General features: G+C 42.1%; 2 protein-coding genes across 6 annotated transcripts in view; both read left to right on the forward strand.

The window, feature by feature from the left end:
• Window positions 1-12,368, forward strand: part of LEMD3 (LEM domain containing 3) — a 51,208-nt gene extending 38,840 nt beyond the window's left edge. The window contains exons 10-13 of one of the 5 annotated variants that reach the window (XM_080637907.1): window positions 5,260-5,341; window positions 9,684-9,789; window positions 9,882-9,960; window positions 10,212-12,368. In XM_080637907.1, coding sequence (XP_080494033.1) covers window positions 5,260-5,341; window positions 9,684-9,789; window positions 9,882-9,960; window positions 10,212-10,375 — 431 coding nt within the window. In that variant the 3' untranslated portion in view covers window positions 10,376-12,368. Of the gene's footprint in view, window positions 1-3,493; window positions 4,854-5,259; window positions 5,342-9,683; window positions 9,790-9,881; window positions 9,961-10,211 lie in introns of those variants that run through there. The other 4 variants (XR_013958789.1, XR_013958790.1, XM_080637909.1 and 1 more) reach the window with 4 other exon arrangements.
• Window positions 12,369-13,219: 851 nt separating this feature from the next.
• Window positions 13,220-21,587, forward strand: part of MSRB3 (methionine sulfoxide reductase B3) — a gene marked incomplete at both ends in the record, with an annotated part of 85,073 nt that continues 76,705 nt past the window's right edge. The window contains one exon of the mRNA XM_080623328.1: window positions 13,220-13,426. Within this exon, the coding sequence (XP_080479454.1) occupies window positions 13,220-13,426 (207 nt within the window). The remainder of the gene's footprint in view (window positions 13,427-21,587) is intronic.

The raw sequence follows: 21,587 nt of genomic DNA on the forward strand, positions 1-21,587 counted from the left end.
CATAGCTTCTGCAAGCTAGGTACATTATAAAGCTGAATCTTCTATGTAGTTTATTGTTCAATACAGGCTGTAAAACACGATCATTCCAGTTCTGGAATTTCTCATTTACTGCTCATTTGCTCTCAGTTTTTCTTGTCCTGTTTGACTGCAATATAAATCACTCCATAACCTTCTGTCCTGTGTTAGAAGTCCCAGTTGGATTTTCCTTGGTTTGGAAGACTTTAGTGTGTGATAGCTAGGTGCTGCTTGGCTACATGGAATTCAAGGCTCCCTGCAAAACAGTAGTTTCCAAAACTTCCTAGAGAGACAGGTCTTGCAGCTACTATTAGGTACCATTTGAATCTGAGAATCTGATACCGACTGTAAATCATTGTGAACATGGACAGAATAATGTACCTCTCAGCTGTGGCTTTTAGCTGTGTGTTGCCTAGAGTATGTATGTAAGACTCTAGGCTTTCTCTGGAATAGGATATATTAACATCTATCCTGAATGAAATTTCAGTTCTTTTAATAGCAACTTACCTAGTTTTCTTGTTATGTTTGTAGTTCAGCAATGATCTTTGAAGAACTGAAAATGCATACTTTACCTCTAATAGTGGGGCATGGAAATAGGGGTGGCTGAAATGACATAGGTCATCTGGGCTCTGTACATCTTGGTAGTCAGCAGGCAAAGGCTATTTTCACATGCAAAGGGTCTTTCTGTTTTGTGTGCCTTGTATAAGCCTTGTACTTTTTGCACAGCTGTTTCTTTGCTGATGTTAGGAATTCTGTATGTATGTGTCATTTAATTTTTTTGAAGCATAAATCAATGTTCATTGTTCAGTTTTGATGTTTGAATATAAAACTTCATAAATCTAACTACTCTTCAAGACTGCTAGGGTATGAACAAACTCAGTACATATAAAATCAGACTGAATTCTGGGGTTTGAATCTTGTGAATATATTTCAAGGTCACAATTTTTTTAAGCTGAGATCTGATAGTGCTCTGTGGCAGATCACAATGCTGAGAGTATGCACAATTCAAGAAGAAAGCCTCTTGACCTCTCAGTGTGTACTAGGATATTGGTAGATGATAGCATGCATTTTAAGTATGGGACCTACAGCATGCATGAAGATCTAGGCTCTACTGCCTGTTAGCATTTAGACTTCAAACATCACTGTGGCATTTTGTCCAGTATTTCAGAACGCATCCTGTGTTTTGACAGGCAGTTTGGGATTTGTTTTGTTCTGAACTGGGCCACAATAAAGTCTGGTGCACTTCTTTTGAAATGCTACCCACTGCATACAGTAGATGTATCTGTCAAAAAAAGAAAAAGGTAGGATGATGGACAAATGTGACTGTTTTGAAGCAGCTGACAGGATAATTGTCAATTGAAAAACAGTCTTGATCATGCTAAAGTGTAATTAAATCGATGGAGTAGAAAACAAATGTGTTCAGTTTGCTTTTGAAAGAACAGATACTATTGTCCTGTCACGCCTCTCATAACTGGAGCACTAAAGAAAAGTAGGTAGACAGATCTCCAGCATAGGTAAGTTAACAGCAATAGCTAAAGTTCCTTGACAGCTCTGGAGATGAGATAAAGAGGTTCTCTGAAGTACCATATCTAGGATGATATTTCATCCTGCAGCATGGAAGTTAACCTGCTACCTTGTGTGAATGACACCCCTTCTCCGTGGCTTGTAGGAATATAATCCTTTCTCCACATTAAAAAAAACCAACCCAAACCAAACAAAACAAAGGCAAACCCAAAACCAACCAAACAAAACAACAAACCAAAACCAACAATAATAAAAAACCCCCAACCCTAAACCAATTCTGTCCTTAACTATTGCAAGAAAATTCTGTATTTTCTGGTGGTTGTAAAATGTTGTATCCATCCTATGCTGGTCTTCTACAGCTGAGCTTATCTGTATTAAAGCCCAATCAAATGTCCTCTTCTCTCTTAATAACATTTAGTAGTTCTTATTTCAGTATATTTCTTGTTTACTGAAAAGCCTGGTGTTTCATTATGCACTTTAACACAACTTTTTTAACGAAATATTTTTTTGTTCTTGCTTTTGGTAAGAGGGGTTAGTACTTAAATAAATTATAGTGATCTGTGGCTTAGCATGAATAAAGCTGTTCTTGAGACACATGGCTACCTATACTTGATGCAAGTCTTCAACCTTATCCGGTGCATCAAATCCACATCTGAAGATGTGGGCTGTCTAATAATCCATTGTGGTGATACCGGGGAATCCCTTTAGCAACAGTACAGTATTAATTCAAGAGGTATAGAAAGCTGTACTACAATTTCTTAGATGTTCATTTTGAAGTGTGTGCAAGAGCCACTTTCATCGTAGACATATTCCAGTGACAGTGATAAAGAGCTTGAAAGCACATGCTTTTAGCTGCTGCTGTTGTTTGAATCTGGAATGATACAGTCATCTCCGGTTTAAGATAATAAACTAAAGTACATTATGATTGAGATACAAAGTGACTTCCTTTTCTTGAAAGTGCTTGCTAGTCCCCAAGGGGCATTTATGAAAGGCCTAACAATTTTCTTGTCAGTAACTTGTTGCAAAGTTGTGCTTCTGCTTTCCTATTTCATCTCCACCTTTTTACCCTCATCTTGGGAGTCTTGCTCTCGAGACCTGCTTAGGAAAAGAAATAGCAGGTAAAGTGCTTAGTTAATTATGGTGTAGCTTAGACTGTTGTCCCACAAGAACATCTGCTTATGCACTTATTGTGAAGAGAATATTTTGTATGCTGCATACCAGTGTAATTTTTCAAATAATCGGTATTGAAATCTGAACAGACTTGTGTTTTAAACTTGCTTTTTTGGAGGGAAGGGGAGAATTAATTGTTACAGATGGGCAATGAAGCTGAAGAGACACCCGTTAGCTACAGTATTTTGAATTTTGCTGTGTAGGTACAGCATTATTTTAAACTTGTCTGTGTCTTCCTTAGCTGCCGTTTGTGGTCCCAGTTCTGGTATATATTCTAATGCTTGTTCCTGTGCTAGCATTAATTTTGTGCCTTACTGGTTTCTGTGGCCATTTTTTTTTTCTCCTCTCTACATGAAAAGCTCCCTCCAAGTTGCAAAAGTTTCTCTTAATTTACCCTGACTTCGAAACATTTTTGTGAAAAAGCAGGATTCATCTTTATTTTTATATGCTGCACTGCTCTGGGCACACTTGCTCTACGAGTATAAAGTTCCATTAAGTTGGTGGCAGATTGGTTTTGTGCTGGTAGTGTGTTCTGGCTGAAGTCATCTCTGCAAACACTTGAGATCTTATAAACAGGACATCAAGGTTATTAGAAATTGGATCAGGCAAAGCTCAGTGATGTAGCTGGAATTCATAAACAGCTTTCAGAAATGTTGATCCTCTGGGCCTAGAGTCTCTGCAAATAACCTCCCCATTCTTTTCATCCTTGGGTTAAAACCATGTGCTGAATAAACCTAATTATTAACAATCAGCACATAATTTCCTCAACCCCACACCTTTTCAGGTCCAGGTCCATGACTAGGCTACCCCAGATCACCTTCTCCAGCATGGTGTGGTGCCCCAGTGTACAATATGCTGGTGACATTTCACCCCCCTTGATCTGCTGGAGCCAACCTACATGAGCGAGGTAAGTCCATTTATTTTTCAATGTTGCTTAGTTCTGTAAAGTTTTTATTGTATACCCTATGTGTAATTTTTAATCAAGGGCAAAAAACTTTACAAAACCATGTGCTATTGAAAAAGGACTTTTTCCTTAAACTATAGGGAGCTCAGAGATAGATGCAGTGTCACCAGCATATTTAGAAGGCTATTCATTCTTAAGGAAAATCAGGCAGTTGTTACAGATATTGGTGACTTGGACTCTGTATATTCTAATAATTTCCCCAAATAACTAAAAATGTTGTTGTGGTAGGTTCTGTATTAGATTTGGAGGTCCCTTTTTCTAATTTCTAGTTGGTAATTGTATTTTTTTTTTTTTTCCCTCTTGGGTGTTTACATAAAGAGTGAGTTTGTTTATGCCATATCTGCAGACAGTGAGTTTTCTCTTGGTTAGTGCTTGTCTATCACATGCCGGGTCTTCCACATGACTGAATTTCTTGTACATGACACGGTTTTTGTTCTGGTGACATACAGAAGAGCATTCGTGTATTTCAGACATGCTTGCAAGATTTTCTGTTAAAAGGTCAGCAGTAAGGAGAACAGACTTGTAGTGACATCTGTCCAAAAGTGAGACTTCTAACACTTGCAGTGTAACATCTTGAATGTCAGACTTTTCAAATGTACAAAGAAGAAGCATTAGCATCATTTTGGAGCATCATTTTTCTTGTTGAGGATTTTAATCTTATGTTTGAACTCTTGAGTCTATTAATCTCAAGTCATCAAAGGAGAACTTCCTTCAAGCCTTGAAAGTTGTTTTACCAGCTTATCCCCTTCTATTTCTGTTGCTGCTTTGTTGGCCTTTCTCAAGGCATGCAACTACCTTACCTGTATCTGAAGGGGCTCCTTTATTCATCATCTAGTGGTGCAGTCTGTTGAAACTCCGACAAGTCGAAGACTTTAGAGAAGTTTGTTTCAGAACTTCAGAATGTATTTCATGGGATTGTTCAGCTTTGAAAGCGTTACTGTTATTTGTAACTTCCATTTTTCTTCTTACATCTGTTCTGTCTGTGTTTCATTTCAAATTTCTGCAAGCTTTTGATCACGTGTGTAGAGCATTTAGGGTTACAAAAGCTCCATCCTTGTCGAGTGCTCTTTGACAGCTGTTACTGCGATACAGATGCGATACAAGATTCTACTAAATGTCACCCTACTTCTTAGTCAGATGTGCAGTGAATTGCCTCAGACATGGAAGAAATGAAAATTCATCAGGCAGTTAAAATTGAATGGTTAACCTGTAGCTCTTAAAATTTGCTCCAGATGTTAAGAATATCTGTATTTTCATGGAGATGTAATGCAAATACTTTCTCTTCAACTATATGGTATTTTTTTAAAATATCCTGATTTCTTCCATGTACTGTGGCCTGGATGTAAGAGGGTGCATTTTCTTTTTAAATGTAGAAGTTGTAAACCCAAAGAAGTCAGTTAAGTATGGTACCTTTTCTTCAGCGCAGTAGAAGACTATGGGAAACTTGATTTGCTTGATGCTTTTTCATATATGAAGTAAAGTATTATTCTTAGCAAAACCAGCAAGGTATTAATGTCTAAAGTTGGCACATGTTAACTAGATGGTATTATGACTGTCAATACTGTTAAATTTGTTTTTCTTTGTAGCATTTCATCTAGATAGAAGAAATTCACCACCGAACAGCTTGACACCATGTCTGAAGATTCGCAATATGTTTGATCCAGTTATGTAAGTAAATCCAGTTACCTGTCTGTATTTCTGCATTCATTTGGAAGGGTCTGTGTCTATTCTGAGAGGGGTTTGGAAGAAGTGAGTAAACAGAAATACCCTAAAAGAAGCAAATAGGTTGTACAAAAAAAACAAAAAACAACCCAAACAACTCTTCCTGTTAATATCTGGGAGGTATCTTTCATTCTTCATTGTCTTGCTTTGTGTCTTTGGGTCACTTGAAGTCTGGCATTTAGTCAAACTGCTTGGAGCAACACCTGATCTTTCTCCATTAGTTAACTTCGTAAACGTTCAGTTATACCAGCTGACAGGGGAGACTCCTGTGGCCTAACAACAGACTGTAAGTTTCTGAAGTATTGCTAAGTATTCTGGAGTATTTGGACTGTCATACGAGCTTACACAGTTTGCATTTAAAAGGCTGAATTTCAGTAATATATTACTTTATGGCAGTGTAGCTGCCTACTTTTGAAGCAAATGGATTTTTGTAGTGGGAAAGCTTAAAGAAAACCCAGAAAACTAGTGCAGACTACTGGCTTCTAAAGCTCAGCTGTAATTCTGAAGTGTGTACAGTGTATGACTAAGTAACAAGCCTTGTTTGGCATGCTGAGAGTTAAGGAAGAATAATTTTTTGTAGTGTTTTAAAGCTTCATCCTCTCACTGTCCTGTTATATCCCTACTGGCTGTGGACTAGATCATGTTAGAAGTTGGGGACTAACACATAGGTTGTGCCAGCTAATAATTTTTAGTCTTTAAAGCCCGGTTTATCCAGTGCAAAGAGATAGAGGGACTTGGCTCCTCTGGAATAATTTTCTTCCCTGATGTGATTATATAAGGGGAAAAATGCTGTACTGTCTTGCAGAGTAAAAGTGAGAAGCTGTGGGACTGAAGAATATGAGAAGTTGAGTGGCAAATAAAAGCTATTACTACAAATAGGGAGTAAAAGGAAGTAGGAGGGGACACAAGTGATTGCAAGTTTGCATGTATTTCTTAAGCACTTTCACTTCAGTTTCTAGCTACACTTAATTACTTTAGTTCCTTGCCTTATTAACTAGAAAGCTGATCGCTAATTTAGCTGAGGACAGTGTGGACCCCAATTGTGGCTTCTTTCGTAACTTCAGGCTGCAGTAGGGTGAGCAAGACTGAACTTTAGGCATTGTGCTGGAGGCCAACTGACCCTCCTGTAGGAGAACGAAATAAAAAATGAGATTTGCTGAGAATTCTGGATGAGATTAATGTCCTTATTGTCCTTGCTACAAAGGAGACTTCATGAGCTATATTGTTTAGTCTGAGTAGTACTGGAATAAATCCATTCCTGACACTTTACTGTAATACTTACTGGCATGCTGGATTGGTTACCTTCTTGTTTCAAAATGTTAGCTGTTTACAATGGCTGTTGTTAATGGCTGTTGTGGAACTAGTAACTGAGGTGTTATTTTTGTCAGGGCAGTCTCACTTTACAGGTTTTATCTTTGCTGTGAACTTCGGTGTTTTTCAGTACTGATGCAGTTTATGCCCAGCAAGTGCATTAAAAAGAAAAGAATCATTATAGACTAGGATTTGTTCTCTTTTGACACTTCTCTGTAGTGTCTATGTCCAATTAACTATTTTGAAGCTTCTAACACGTTCACTTTTTGTACACCTTTTCTTTTGGAAGTTGACCTATGTCTGTTATTGGACTGCTGAATTGCAGTTGTAGTGGGATATTTCATCAAATTCCATACTGCATCCCCTAGCCCATTCCTCTTCTGTGAGCTGTCTTGCAGAGGACTGCTGCTTAAGGAAGTACTTTTTATCACAATCTTGGAGTAATCTTTAAAAAACAACCAACCAACCAGAACCCCTAAGTAAATGAACACAAAACCCCACCACCCAAAACCCTCAGTGCAAGACAAACTACTTTGTTCAATTGCTTATGTCAAAAGAGGAAGGAGATTTATATTCTGGCCCCAGATCTGGAAGGAATGAACACAATCACTGATGACCTGAATGCAGAATGTACCAGTAATGTGATTAGATTGGCAAGTACCGTTTTGACATTTACCGCAGGAGCAAGCTATGTTTAACAACATCGGGTTTTAGCTGCTATTTCAGTCAAGCTATTGTATGCTAACAGTAAATGACTAAGTACTTTTCAACAATATGCCAATAGCTGGTAAAAGCAGCCATCCGTAATAGAGGGCTTTTCTCTTGACTTGAGAATTGTCTGGGGAACATACCAGTTAATTTGTATTAGTGCTAACAGAGTAAGTAATCTTTCTGCTGCCAGAAGTCAGAAAATTTACCTGGCAATTATGAACCCTCAGGCCACAGCAGCAGACTTAAGTTTGGGCGTATGTTCTAGGCATTTAGTATGCCATATACAAACCTGTTTTTTAAAATACCAATCTTAATCATTTGAATAAGCCCATTTTAGTGTTTCTGCATCTACCACTTAAGTTTTTACTAAAGAATGGTTCATAAAGCATGGGTAGCATTCCTGCAAGACTCTGCTAACAGAGCATGTTCAGGATCAGGGCAGGACAAGTCATTCTCATTAGGAGCCTATTTCATTATGGGAAATCACAGTTAGTTAATAACTCATAATGTTTCGTGTCCCAGGTCTGCAAAACACCCAGAAGCAAAGTAGATTGAGAATGCCCTTCTACTTGATTTGCAAACAGGAAATGAGCACTTGAGGGCAATGCAGTAACTTCAGTGTTTTGGAAGAATGCACAGCAAAGACAATTGCTTTTAACAGTATGATCTCTACTTACTATAACTGGCTTACTGCTGATGACAGCATGCTTCTCAAAAAACTGTGGACATGAGTCCTGGCTGGGAGGGAATCCACTGAAGTAAAGATTCCATAGAATTGTAGAATAGTTTAGGTTGGAGGGGAGCTGTAAAGGTCTTGGCTTTTGCAACTTGGAATGACTTAATTTCCCTAACATCCAGTGCACAGCATGTTATTTAGAAAATACAGTTGTTTACAGTTAGAGGAGGGGAAGGTGACTTGTATAATCTCTTCATTTTAAGCTATTGAGTAAAAACAAAACACTTTTCTCTTCCAACCTGAGTAGGAATCATCTTCTAACTTTTGTAGTTTTTTAAATCGTGTTTCTCACTGGAAAGTCTCTCTCCCACTGGGACCTTCATTTGGATCTTCTTTGCACTCTTGTGTCCCTTTTCCACATGTTTTCCTTGTTTATATATGATCTGCCTTTGTAAGGGGCATCAACTGGAAAGTCTGATCCTCTGACCAATCAAGGTCAAATGACAGAAACAAATCCGATGTTCCTTGTTGCCATAGTCCCTCACTTGTTGTGTTAGTGTCCTGCTTGACAGATTCAGGTAACATCCCGTACTAATTAACCTCCCTGTGTACATTCCATCCCCCGCCACATTCTTTTTCATGAATTAGGAGGAAAGAAAATTAAATATTTCAAGAATTTTTGGCATTATGTAGAGAAAATTCTTTAAAACTACCCAAAGCTCTTGATAGTATTATTGAAAGAATAAGTTCATTGTTTTTTGTGTAAAGACTATTCAGGAAGGCTTAAAGGCGTATTAAGGCTGTTGAAATTGTTCTTTCTCTGCTTAGATTTATTAGGATGAGAGTTCCCTGCTGTACCTTCACAAAAATACATGGACTTGTGTCTTTTGTAATGATGTACCTAAGGATTGATTGACAATAAAATATTTTTTTGTGAAAAGCCCCCAAAATCAGCATCTGATTTTAACAACTTCTATTTCTGGATTGTCTAGGTTGACATGTTCTATCAGTACCCTAGGGGACAAATGTGATTTGATGCTTGCTTTGGGATAGTGAATAGCTATTTCAGTGATGAACGGTGCATGAATAGCTAAAAAGCTCTGTCAGCTTGCTGAAGCCTGGCACATCATGTTGCTTCTGTGACTGCTGGTAAAGGTGATACAGTAAAGGGGCAGAGGCCTTTATGCTGTTGTCTTCCTTTGCTCTTCTTCCATTGCAGTAGGAACAGCCTAGAAGTGGCTTACTCCTTGGAACAAGAAGCTTGTTCAAGCAGGTTGTGGGAAAACGAGTTTAAGACTGCTTGCTGTTTCAGACAGGAAGGTGATGGCAGCCTGCTGGAAGGGGAGGGTAACCCCGGTTGTCAAAATAAAGATTATTCCTTTTGATTCTTAGAGTTGAATTTTCTAAAAAGTGGTCTGTAGCACCCAGTGTACTGAATATTCAATAGCTAAAGTACTAAATCTGTCCCAAAGGCATTTAACAGAAAAGGATGTCAAGTTACAGAGAAAACAAACTCAGTGGGGAAGGATGAGATTGTTGTGATTGTTAAAAACCAGATGTGCTTAATTAAACCTTTCATTGTTTGCATAGGGAAATAGGTGATCACTGGCATCTAGCAATTCAAGAAGCAATTTTGGAGAAATGCAGTGATAATGATGGAATTGTTCATATTGCTGTTGACAAGAATTCACGTGAGGTTAGTGTCTTCCCAGTACCATGTTAATGCATTGTTTATCCCTGTCTGCTGGACTTTAAAAAAACCCAACCCCCTCTCTTTCTTAATTGCAGGGTTGTGTATATGTCAAGTGTCTCTCTCCAGAATATGCTGGAAAGGCTTTCAAGGCATTACATGGCTCTTGGTTTGATGGTAAGAAATGGGGGTTTGTGACAAAACATGGGTGGGAATGACAGAAGATGGGTGCAGTTGGAATTCTTTTAAATGGTGAAATGTGTTATGTATAAGTTATGGAGTTGTAACAAAATCTGGATCTTTTTAGTAGTCATCACCTAGTAAACTTGTTTCAGTGTAATAATGTGTTTGTTTGTATTACGTCCTGAAGCAACATGTAAGAATACTGAGCTGGAAGGCTTCTCTTTTCCTATTTCTTTGCCTTATAGGAAAGCTGGTAACGGTAAAATACCTGCGACTAGATCGGTATCATCATCGTTTTCCCCAGGCTCTTACTTGTAGCACTCCACTGAAGCCATCGAACAAACACATGAACTCTATGTCACATCTGCGTCTTCGGACAGGCACAACTAATTCTCAGGGAGGTTCCTGAGAAGACTTTCTACAACTGCTAGGACTGTTACTTGCAACAGGAATTTTCCTGTTCGGCTGCCGTCTTCCTTTTTTAGTGCTTTTTGTATGTAATACTTTAATGAATTAAATAAAAGTTTGAACGTTCCAGAAATCTTGTTTCCAAAGGGACTTAGCAATGAGGCAGTAATACTGAGCTGACAAAAGGAAAAGAATTACTTCAGGATGTTTTCCGGGGCTATAGTAAACCAATGCATTTAAGTTTTGCATGAGGAATACTGACTTCGTTATACATTTGCAGATGTGGTGACTGTATTTTTGCACCAAGAAGTGTTTTTGATAATACAACAGCATGGAGAAAAGATGACTTCCTGTATTTCCATAGTTTCCTGTGAAATAATCTTGTGGGTATTTTGTAACAACCAACCTACAGTTCCTGATGGTGAATAAGTTAAATTTTATTTTTCAGTCAATATTAGGATTTTTTTTTTTTTTTGTTGCTGTATAAGAATATTTTCTGCAGCTGAGGGATGGGGAAAGTTAATCTCGCATTAGTGGTTGCATAGAAGTGTGAGGGAAGACGAACCAAATGCGGATGTGCTAGGTTTTGTATATAAATGTAAATGCTGGTGGTGGCAAAAATGGTTGTGTTCCGTGAGGATGTCTGCATTGAAGCAGTGAATAAGCTTCCTATTTTATTCAAAACCTAATGTTTTATATGGTTTTGGCTGTATCATGACAAGAGGCCAAATACCTTACAAGTGTTAGATACAGGTTAAATATCTTTTATAGGTTTTATATTAAAATACCTGACTATGATTTTGTGTGAAAGGTCTGATACCAATTGTAATGAATTCAAATTTGTGAGCAATAAAGAAGCAATTGGCAGATACTGGAAAAATATTTTGTGAAAAGCTGTATTTATTATTACAATTGCCAGGGCTGTGACAAAATACCATTGGGAGTGACTTTCCCAATACATAACATCTTGTTGTAATGAACCAGTTACCTATTGAAATTTATAAAGGTACATGCTTCTGTGCAACAGTTTTGGCTGATGCAAACTAGAATTCTGGCTGACAGTAAACCTTGTGATTCTAAGCTTGTAAATTTACTAACGTTGACCTAGAAGCACAAAATTGTTGCTGAGAAGCATAGTTGCAAATCTAAGATTATTGGCTTTACTAATCCCCACTCCTACAACAGTTTTACGTAATTATCCAGCTGAATATCCTGTAGGAGGTGAGACTGGAAGCACACCAGTCCCACAAACTTTACTGAAACTCACTTTACTTTGTAGATACGATGGATTTGCAGCATGAACTTGCACAAATAATGCACGTTTTTCTTATGGTTAAGTAAACATGATGCACACTATTCTGCAACAGAAAATCCTCTTGTGCCTTACCTTTGTGCTTTTGTGGGCACCATGTTTATTATTGGAGAGTTTGTAAACCGAAAACAGATTTTAAATCCTCAGTTTTATGTCTCAGATGCTAATGAATGAGTATATATAATATATAATCAGCCATGCAGAATCCTACTTACCAAGGGCAAGTACATATTTTTGATGGGTAAGTAGATTGTGCCAGGTCTGGTAGATTTTGATGAGTTTTACTATATACATATATGTATATGTATAATATACATGTATATGTATTATATATGTATATAAACTAATTTTGTTGTATTTGATGTGCATCATAGTGATCTGTTAATCTGACCTTAGTGACCCCATCTTGTGACCTGTTGCAAGAGTGAATGTACAAATATTTGTGGCATTTTAAAAGGTCGCCTCGATGCAAATGCAGCTATCTTGCTTCTTAAAGTATATTTCTTGTAAACACTGTACATTTTATTATTGTAATATGTACTATTATGCAGCTTATTTTACCTTAAACCTGTTAAGTTGACCAGTGTCCCTTCCTGCAAGACAGAGGGGAATGTGTACAATAACTGAACATTTGAGGAAATTCAGATGTTTGCTGTAATTTGTCACCCTGTCCTGTAAAACAAAAAACCAAACCAAACTCTAATTAAAGGTTTATTAGGGGTTTTTATATGTGTCTCACCTAGATAGTTGGGTGTCTTTCTGACTTGGATACTTTTTTCATCTGGGGGTGAGGGGAGGGCATGAATTCATCCCAAATGCCAAACTTAATGTTTATTAGGATTTGAAGCTGAACAGGTGCTACTGTGAGCTGAGCTAATCACTGAACTTTACTTAAATGTCTGTCAGCTTGAATTTTGGATTTTGTACATAGGGATTGCATAATCCCTGTCATTATGTTTATACTATGCTGTTCTAAACTTGTATTTGACGGGTGGGGGGGGGGGGGAAGACCAAAGAACGGGGGTTTAGGTTCATGATTCATGCTCATTTTGGAAGGAAAGTGGCGGGGCGAGAATTTACCTGTAGCTTTACCCCTCACTCCGATACAGACAGTGAGCAGTAGGGCCTGTCTCAATTCCCCTGCCCGTCAACATAGAGCAGTCGCTCGGCCTGCAGCCACCAGTGGGAGCCACGGGCCGGAGCCGTCGCGCCCCGCAGTGCCGCGGCTGCCCCAGCGCGACACCCTCCCGGCCGCCGGGCAGGTAGGTGAGGGCCGAGGCCCGGCAGCCTCCGCTCGGAGCGGGGGTCCTAGGCCGTGAGCCCTACTCCCCCGGCCCTTTCGGAGCGGCTGAAAAACTATTTCGAAGGTGGACCTTTCACATTAAAGGGCAGCGGCTCTGGCCGTGAGGCAGTGGCAAGGCGGGACGGGGTCCGGCCCCCACCGCCCGCTGCCCGGGCCCAGGCCGACCCTGCAGCGTGCTGGCGGCCGCCTCCCGCTGTGCCGGGCCGTGCGGCGCGTGCCGCGCCGGCTCCATGTTCATATTTGGCGTTGGCCGCCGGTGCCCAGGAATTTCCCGTCATGCTCCCCGGGCGGCGGGCCCGTCACCGCGGTCCCGGGGGCCGGGGGGGGCTGGGACCGCTCGCTCGCTTGCTCCCTCGGGCCTCTTCTCATGCGCGCTGTGCCGCCGCCGCTCCTCTACGCGCTCTGCCTGGCGCTGGCGGCCGCCGCAGGAGCCGCAGGTAGGAGCCGCGCCGCCGCGGCTGACAGCTGGACCCCCGCCGCGCTCCGCGGGGACGGGGAGGGCGGGGGGGCCGGGGGCTGTGGCGGGTCGAGGGGAGGAGCGGCCCCTGCGGCGCGAGGGGTCGGGCCGCACCTGACGCGGCTGTGGCGAAGCGTGACGGGGCGGGCGGGGAGCGGGTCGCCGCCGAGGGGCACCCCGGGGCCTGCCCGCGGCGGGGAGCGCGGGGCCGGGTCTGTCCCCGTTTTACGGAGCTGGCCCCTGACGGGGTTCGCCCGACCGTGATGCTGTGGAGTGCCGGTGGCCGCCGCATCGCCTCAGCCCGTAGCACCCGGTGTCCCTGGCTGTGGCTGCCACTTCTGACTCAGAAGAGAGGTAGATCGTTTCTAGGGTATAGCAACACAGCTGGCGAGGTGAAGCGGCCATTCACCGGGTGAGCAGTTAGTTCAGCTCTGCTGCGGTCCTCTGCTCCGTGAATTGTGCTTCATTGGTCAGAAAAGGAGCTTAAACTTCATATATGCGTTCAGATTTTGGTCGTGTTTTGTGAGGGAGCTCGAGGCACTCACTGTTTTGTGTTATGCTACTGACAAATACAATCGATGCAAAAAATATATTTTATCTCTTGCTGTCCCCTTTTCAAGCTTTACTTGGATATAGAAATGACACTGTTAAGCTTCCTATGACATTTGGCAAGTTTGCTATAAGTGCTGGCTTTTCTGCTTGAGCTGAAATTCCAGTTATTGTCCCTTCAGAATAAAGGTGCGGTGATCTTAAACAGGGATAACTGTGTGCTGAAACTATCAAGTCTAAGGGCAGATGCCCACAGATAAGGCTAGACGCCCACTGTTCTCTAGTGATAAACATCTGATCTCTGTAAGAGTTCTGACCTTAAACACAGCTTTCAGGGAAGCACAGAGCCTTACATGGTATATGTTATCCTTTATATAACATTCTATATGTTACACTTTTATTTCTTTTTCCTTTAAGCTTGCTTTTGGTACTGGGCTGGTTCTGAAGCTGCACTCTCTTTGAAGTGCAGATGTCAGAATGAGGTGTCTGCAAGAGGCAGATCCTTTGCCTTGCCTATGTGGCTTGTTTATGGCAGGCGGTCTGTAAGTGGAAGAGCCAGCTCCGCTCCCGCTCTGGCACAGTGCCGTTCAGCTGAATCCAGTGTTTGATGCTTAGAATTCACCCCAGTGATGTTCTTGCCCTTGCTGAATTGACACAAGTGCTTGCTGTCTTGTTTGCCAGGGATTCCCAACTTTTTTATTGCACGGCTGCATGCCTTTGCAGTTTGTCATGATTCCTTGTCTGCCAAATTTGGTTGGTAACGGTGCCCTTTAAGTCTGACTCTGGAAGTAGTTTCCCTGTGGCTTGTCATCTTAATCAGACATTTGCTCATAGTTTGTAAGAGAATCGCCTTCCTCGCTGTACACATGGCTTATTTTAGAACAGTGTTTCTTAATTGTTTTTTAAAATCTATACAGAGAATTAAATATGGTGAATAGCATGCCACAGTTGCCAAATAATCCTGGAATTCCAAGAAGAAAGAAGATAATTCAGTTTTAAATAAAGTTCTGCATTGATTTCTCAAAACCACTAAAGTTAGTGAAACCATATATAGCTCATTCCAGAATGTGGCTGGTTGGTCCTTTTCCTGTCTGACATTCCTTGGATCTTTATAATACACATTTGAAAACGTTCTTTAGGAGGAAAAAAGAATTCTGTTTTCCCCCCAAAAGCACAGTCTTTAAAAGCACTGCCTTTGTGTATGGGGTAATGTTTCTATATTCGGTAGCAAAGCCATATAAAGCAGTTGATCCTAGACAAAAATAAAATCTTTTGACTGAATGACCTTGCTTATTTTTCCAAGTGGTGGCGTTTAAATGCCCTCACAGGAATTGGGTTAATACGCATTTTTATGTTTGTACATACTGTAAGAATTCCTAACAGCTGTTGGTTAAGGGAAACTTCCCCATGAGGAAGGTATTTGGTCCTTTGCTCTGATATTTATGAAGGTAAGGGAGGATCTTGTTTACCTACTCACACTTTATCAGTTTTGTAAGATGACACTTGTTTCTGTGTCATTGGAGGTCCAGCCTGTTTATTACATTAGAAATGCGAGAAAATGAAGATTCCCTTTTAGGGGGGTTGTTAATGGTTCCTCTGTTATTTATTCTAAAAGCTGGGAGAACAGGAGGGAGAAGGGGGAGAGAAGAGATCGCTCTGTTAAGGATTTAATCTTCTCAGCCAGAAGGTTAAGAAGTCTGCCGGTCTGCATCAGACTGGCATCGTTACAAGCCGGCGATGCAGCAAAGCCACCCAATTTGAGGTAGCTCTGCTGAGCTGCAGAATTCAAGTGAGTGTGTCCTCATTACAGAGCAACTCTTTGGCTCTTTAGAGTGCAGCATTATATTAGTCATAAGTTGGGAAGATGACCATCTTTCCCCCTTTTCTATTAATTTTCTTTATTTTATTAAAAGCTGCAGTTTTCACAACACCCAGACTATGAACTTAAGCTCTGGAGTCTTTAATTGCTGGGAAAGTGGGATAAACCATCAGCCTAATTATAGCTTGATCTAGCCCTGATTTGTTTAAGTGTTCCTTTAGCCAAAAAACTCCCAGAAAATTGGACCCTCAAATTCCTGGGGTATTTATGATGGTGTGTAGGAATTACTGTAGACTAAAGTCGGGTATGGATTTATCTTTCCCTGAGTAACTCTTAAGTTGGTATGCTTATTTTGGAACAGGCTCCAGGGCTAGGGTGTTTCTTGCTCTGGAATAATCATGTCCATACATGGAGTTATTTAGAAGCTACTCTCTTTACACAAATGGGAGGTCTTTAAAACATAACGACAAAAAACTTGCCAGCTTTTTGAGCCTTTTCTTTTTAGTGTTTCAGAGTAAGAAGTGACTACAGGTTAACTTTTCCTTCCCTCACTCTTGTTGCTTTGTTGGGATTGTATTATCTTTTTGGATGCTTCATTTGCCTCAGAAAGATCTTAGGTTCTCAGTGAACTATTAATATGTACCAGCTAAAAAACACCAGAACAACATAAAACTAAAGATTGAAGTCCTCCTTCATGGAACTTTGTGAATGTGTAACCAACCAGCAGTGTTTTAAAAGTAACTTCCAACCAACCACTTAAGAAAAGGAAGGGACCACATAGTTCATCATTAACTTATACCAGAAGATGAAGAATGTCAGTCTGGGTTTTAATGGGAATTTTTGTGTCCTTAATCTGTAAAGATGGTGATCCTTATGTTTTGTCTGAAAATAGGGTAGAAAGAATTCTTTGGGACTGCCACTTATGGTGAGGTAACTGAAAATTATAATTTATCTGCTTAGCTCAAGCCTTCTGGTTCTCATTTAGCAACCTCAGTTCCAATAGCATTATCTGAAAACCACATGATCTAGCAACTGGAACTGGGGATAAAGAGGCTTTTCTCAGTAACGACTTTAAGACCTGAGGAATTGAATGATACTAGCCCAAACCAGGCTAGAACAATGCTGAAACTTATAAGGCGCTAACATGGTTTTGCTGTCTCCACTGACTTAGGTTATAGTTTAGCATTGTTTTGTAACATGATTAATAGCATAAGTACTTCTTTATTTAGGCTGAGCCCTGGAAGTGATCTTTGCACTAAGTTTGGGATTTAAACATGATTCAGCTTCTGAGTGTTGCACAGAGTCCAAGGATGGGTCTTCTGCAGAGCTCCCCAGTTCACTCTTTCAGTAGCAATGGAACGCCAGGATTAATGATTTATTTGAAATCTGGGCAGCAGCTTTGCAGAATGTACGTAGTGTGCTAACACGTTGTTCTGTTGGGATGTAGTACCACATCCAAGAGATCTTAAAAGTGTCGTGCATGACTTTTAGAAGTATTTCCCCAGGGATCTCTTTTGACTCTGTTCTTTCAAACAGGGGCAACGCCTTTGTGTTTCACCTGATGGAAAACAAATCCCTGCTACCAGGCAATAACAATAGTGCTGATGGAAAGTAGCTGGCAAATGCCACCACTTTCACTCCAACTGCACAATGAAAATGGAAAAAAAAAGTAAGATCAACACAAGGAACCTTAGCAGCTTCCTGGGGATGTGATCTGTGCCAGTCGTGGCCAAACAAAACAGCACAGAAAATGTTGGGTCTGGCTGAGGGATTGCCCTGTTCTTGTTCCTCTCTGCACACACGGAGGGTGCAGGTGATTTTAACACTTTGAGGACCCATGTGGTGGGTTGGCTGGGGTGTAAGCCACGTGGATGTCCCTTTCAGTTCATGCAGCCAGTATTTGACAGCATAGAGTCTGGCCTTGGGCTTCCTGTGGCAGGTTCAAGAGCAAGTGTTGGTCTGATGTAAACTTGCTGTACTTGCTCAAATCAGCTAAGAAAACCAGTTAACTTTGCCCAAGCAGGCTTTGCCACCCAGGTCAGATTGTCGCCATCCTGCTGCTGGGTAGAAGCTTGACGTTAAACATAAACCCAATGCAGATCCCTCCTTATGTGTCCTGATGACAAGCAGTCACAGCTAACACCTAGTGCAAGTCAGATTTGCACTAGAGAGTGATCCAGCAGTGCACGGATTCAGTGTCTTCATGATGCTGAAACCGAGGCTTGCAGATCAGATAGTGGCTTGGGCTTCTGCTCTGTTGTACCAACAGCGCTGCCAGTAGCCACAGCAGGAGTTGAAGGGAGAGAAGGGAATAAGATGGGAATAGATGCATAGGCTGCCAGCTCAGGGACAGGCAGGAAAGCTGAGGTGGATGAGCCAGCTCTGTGAAGTTAAAGCCCTGAGATGCAAATTCAGAAGCTCCACACGTAGTGATTTGGGTTTTCTGTAGCTTTATCATCTTGGCTTTCAAGTGACTGCATAAAAAGAAAATCATCCCTTTTGGTCAGAGCCTTAGAATTTAAGTGCTTGCTGTGGGAACTGTACTTTTAGACTGTACCTTCTTTTTTTCCTGTTTGTTTTCAGGATTTAAATTACTGTTTCATTAGGTTTTCTGTATATACAGTGGAAAAATACACTGTGGTGACAGCACACCTTCTAACATCTCATAAGAGAAACCAAATTGTCAGTGTATATACTTGGTTTATGTGTTCTTGCTTTTACTTAAAAGCAAGCACACGTGAGTGTCGTGGTTTAAGACCAGGCCATAAATTAGAACCACGCAGTCTACTTCCCCCCCCCCCCCCCCCCCCTTTCTTCCCCCTGCTCCTGGAGGGACGGGGAGGAGAATCAAAAGAATGCAATTGCCATGGGTTGAGATAAGAACAGTTTAGTAACTAAGGTATAACACAAATCACTACTGCTACCACCAATAATAATAATGATAAACGAAATAACAAGGGAAGAGAATACACCACCTCACCACCCCCTGACTGATAACTCGCCCCCCACCCAGCAGTGATCCAGCCCTTCCGGGTAACTCTCAGTTACATCCTGGGCATGACGTGCTGTGGTATGGAATACCTCTTTGGCTCACAAAGTCCTTGCTCAGGGTAAACATTCTGACCAGCAACTGAAAACATCGGCTTTATCAATATTATCCCCAGGCCGAAAGTCAAAACCACAGTGCTGCACCAGCTACTAAGAAGGAGGAAAAAGCGACTGCTGCTGCTGAACCCAGGACAGTATCCACCCCTTATTCCATACCATTCACGTCATGCTCAGATCCCACATTTTCAATATACCCTCACACTCATCTCAGTGCACTGTTATCTTAGTGCATGGATCAATCCCTAGAAAGCTGCTGAGTCCATCCAGTCCATGATGTTGGGCTTCATCTCTTGTAACAGTCTTTCAGGGCAGGAGAGGCTGTGTGCAGTGTTTACACTCGTGAGTAACCTGGGCAATAGCGTCTATTGTTAAGTCCACCCCTCAATTATGAGTCCATCTTTATGTTGCATCTCTGCCCTGATGGTCTGAAGTGTCATGGGCCCACCAGGCTCAAAATAATTCACCCTCCCCTTCAGCAGTTTCTGCAACTTGTCGTTGGGGACTCCACACAGCTGCCTTCCGTCTCCGATGCTTCCAAAGCACTGGAGGGGCCCAGTGGATTAGATACTTGCTCATACTGATCCACACACCCTGACACTCATGACTGTCCAGCCTTGGGGAAAACCGCTTGGTCTCCCTATATCATCATCTAACCCCAGACAAGACCCAAACCTGACTCTGCTTAAGTTTTGAGATCAGACAAAATGGCTGTGGGTAGAACATGCTGTGGGTAGAACACACTGTGTGTGTGCCAACATGGTGATCCCCATCACAATCAGCAGGCAGGTTCCAAGGGTACCCAAAGGCCATTCAAAACCTTCAGAACTCTCAAATGATGCTGCTATGCTTGCCAGCTCTCTCACCACCAGCTTCTCTTTTTCTGAGTCCAGATCTTCCTCCTCTGCCTTGCTGGGAAATGCTGCATGGTCTCCTGCATCCTCCTGGGGCTCAGGCTCGCAGGGCTTGGTGGGCGGCTGCTGGGGGATGCTCTCGGCCACCGCGGGGCTGGGCTCAGCTGCGGTGCTCGGCTCCTCCGCCGCCTTCTGCCGCTGCTCGGCAACTGCCTCCTTCCTGGTGTCCGGCCCCGCTCCCGCTGCCACTTGGTCCCCGGGGCCGCTCTCCCTGGCTGCTTTGGCTGCCGCCGGCTCCTGGGGCTGCTCCCCCTCAGCTCCCAGCAGCCTCACGAAGACAGAGGCGAGGACGAGGGCCAGGACAGTGAAGAGCAGCGGGACGGCCAGGTACAAGTCCACGGCCACGTCCATCCCGCCCTGCTGCCGGAGCCCGCTCTATTACAAGTCATTACCATAAAGTACAGTGAAACAAGAACCTTAGCCCAAGGCCCACACTTGATAAACACTAACACAGCAAATACCGGCTCTAGGTAAGCTGACTAAGTGACCTCTAAATAATACTGAAACTGTGACATCAAGAAAAACAACTTTGAGAGCCAATAAATCAGCATTGTGCCTTGGTCAGATATGTTGTTATCTCAACCCTTCGTGCCCCATGTTGGGCACCAAAAAGAACTGTTGTGGTTTAAACCCAGGCCGTAAATTAGAACCACGCAGTCTACTTCCCCCCCCACACACACCTTTCTTCCCCCTGCTCCTGGAGGGACGGGGAGGAGAATCGAAAGAATGCAACTCCCACGGGTTGAGATAAGAACAGTTTAATAACTAAGGTATAACACAAAGCACTACTGCTACCACCAATAATAATAATGATAAAGGAAATAACAAGGGAAGAGAATACACCACCTCACCACCCCCTGACCAATAACTCGCCCCCCACCCAGCAGTGATCTAGCCCTTCCGGGTAACTCCCAGTTACATCCTGGGCATGATGTGCTATGGTATGGAATACCTCTTTGGCTAGTTTGGGTCCTGTCCCTGCTTCCCCCTGGCTTCCCCTCCTCCCTGGCAGAGCATGAGACTCACAAAGTCCTTGGTCAGGGTAAACATTCTGACCAGCAACTGAAAACATCGGCTTTATCAGTATTATCCCCAGGCCAAAAGTCAAAACCACAGCGCTGCACCAGCTACTAAGAAGGAGAAAAAGTGACTGCTGCTGCTGAACCCCTGACAGCGAGGAACAAGATCACCACCAAGTTGTGTAGCACATTAGTGGCTCCTTCAGGAAGGGACCCTGCTGCTGGTTTCTATCTCCTATTAGAACCTGGCATCGCTCATCCCAAAACACAAGGCAGCTCTCCTACTTGCCTCTGAACTTGAGAGGTGCTGGATTGTACCAAACTATTTTAGCAGTTGTTGAACCATGCTGGGAAGATTTACAAAGGATACTTTGCAAGACCCTAAGACCGTGCCCATGAAGTCTTTTAAAATGTGAAATCCAGTAGCTGTCTGGGGGAAAACAAGCCTTTTTTGTTGCTCTGTTATGTATGAATTGCAGCGTAGTACATTTTTATCTAATGACAGTCAAGTAATGACTGTGACAGTAATATAGGCAGTGTAATAGCTGAGTGATGTAATGCTATTTAAGACAAGATGCAGGCTTGCGAAGCATTATACCATCTCTGCAGTCACTCCTGTAGACTAAACAAACTAAGTTCTTAAAAAAATGTTTGTGGGGATTTGGTTTTCTAAACCACTCTTTTCTTTGTTCCTCCTCTGGACTTCCCTCAGTTGCCTCTGGCCTATACCTCCAA

This window comes from Psittacula echo (assembly GCF_963264785.1).
Source record: "Psittacula echo genome assembly, chromosome: 1".
In the NCBI taxonomy this organism is placed as follows: domain Eukaryota; kingdom Metazoa; phylum Chordata; class Aves; order Psittaciformes; family Psittacidae; genus Psittacula; species Psittacula echo.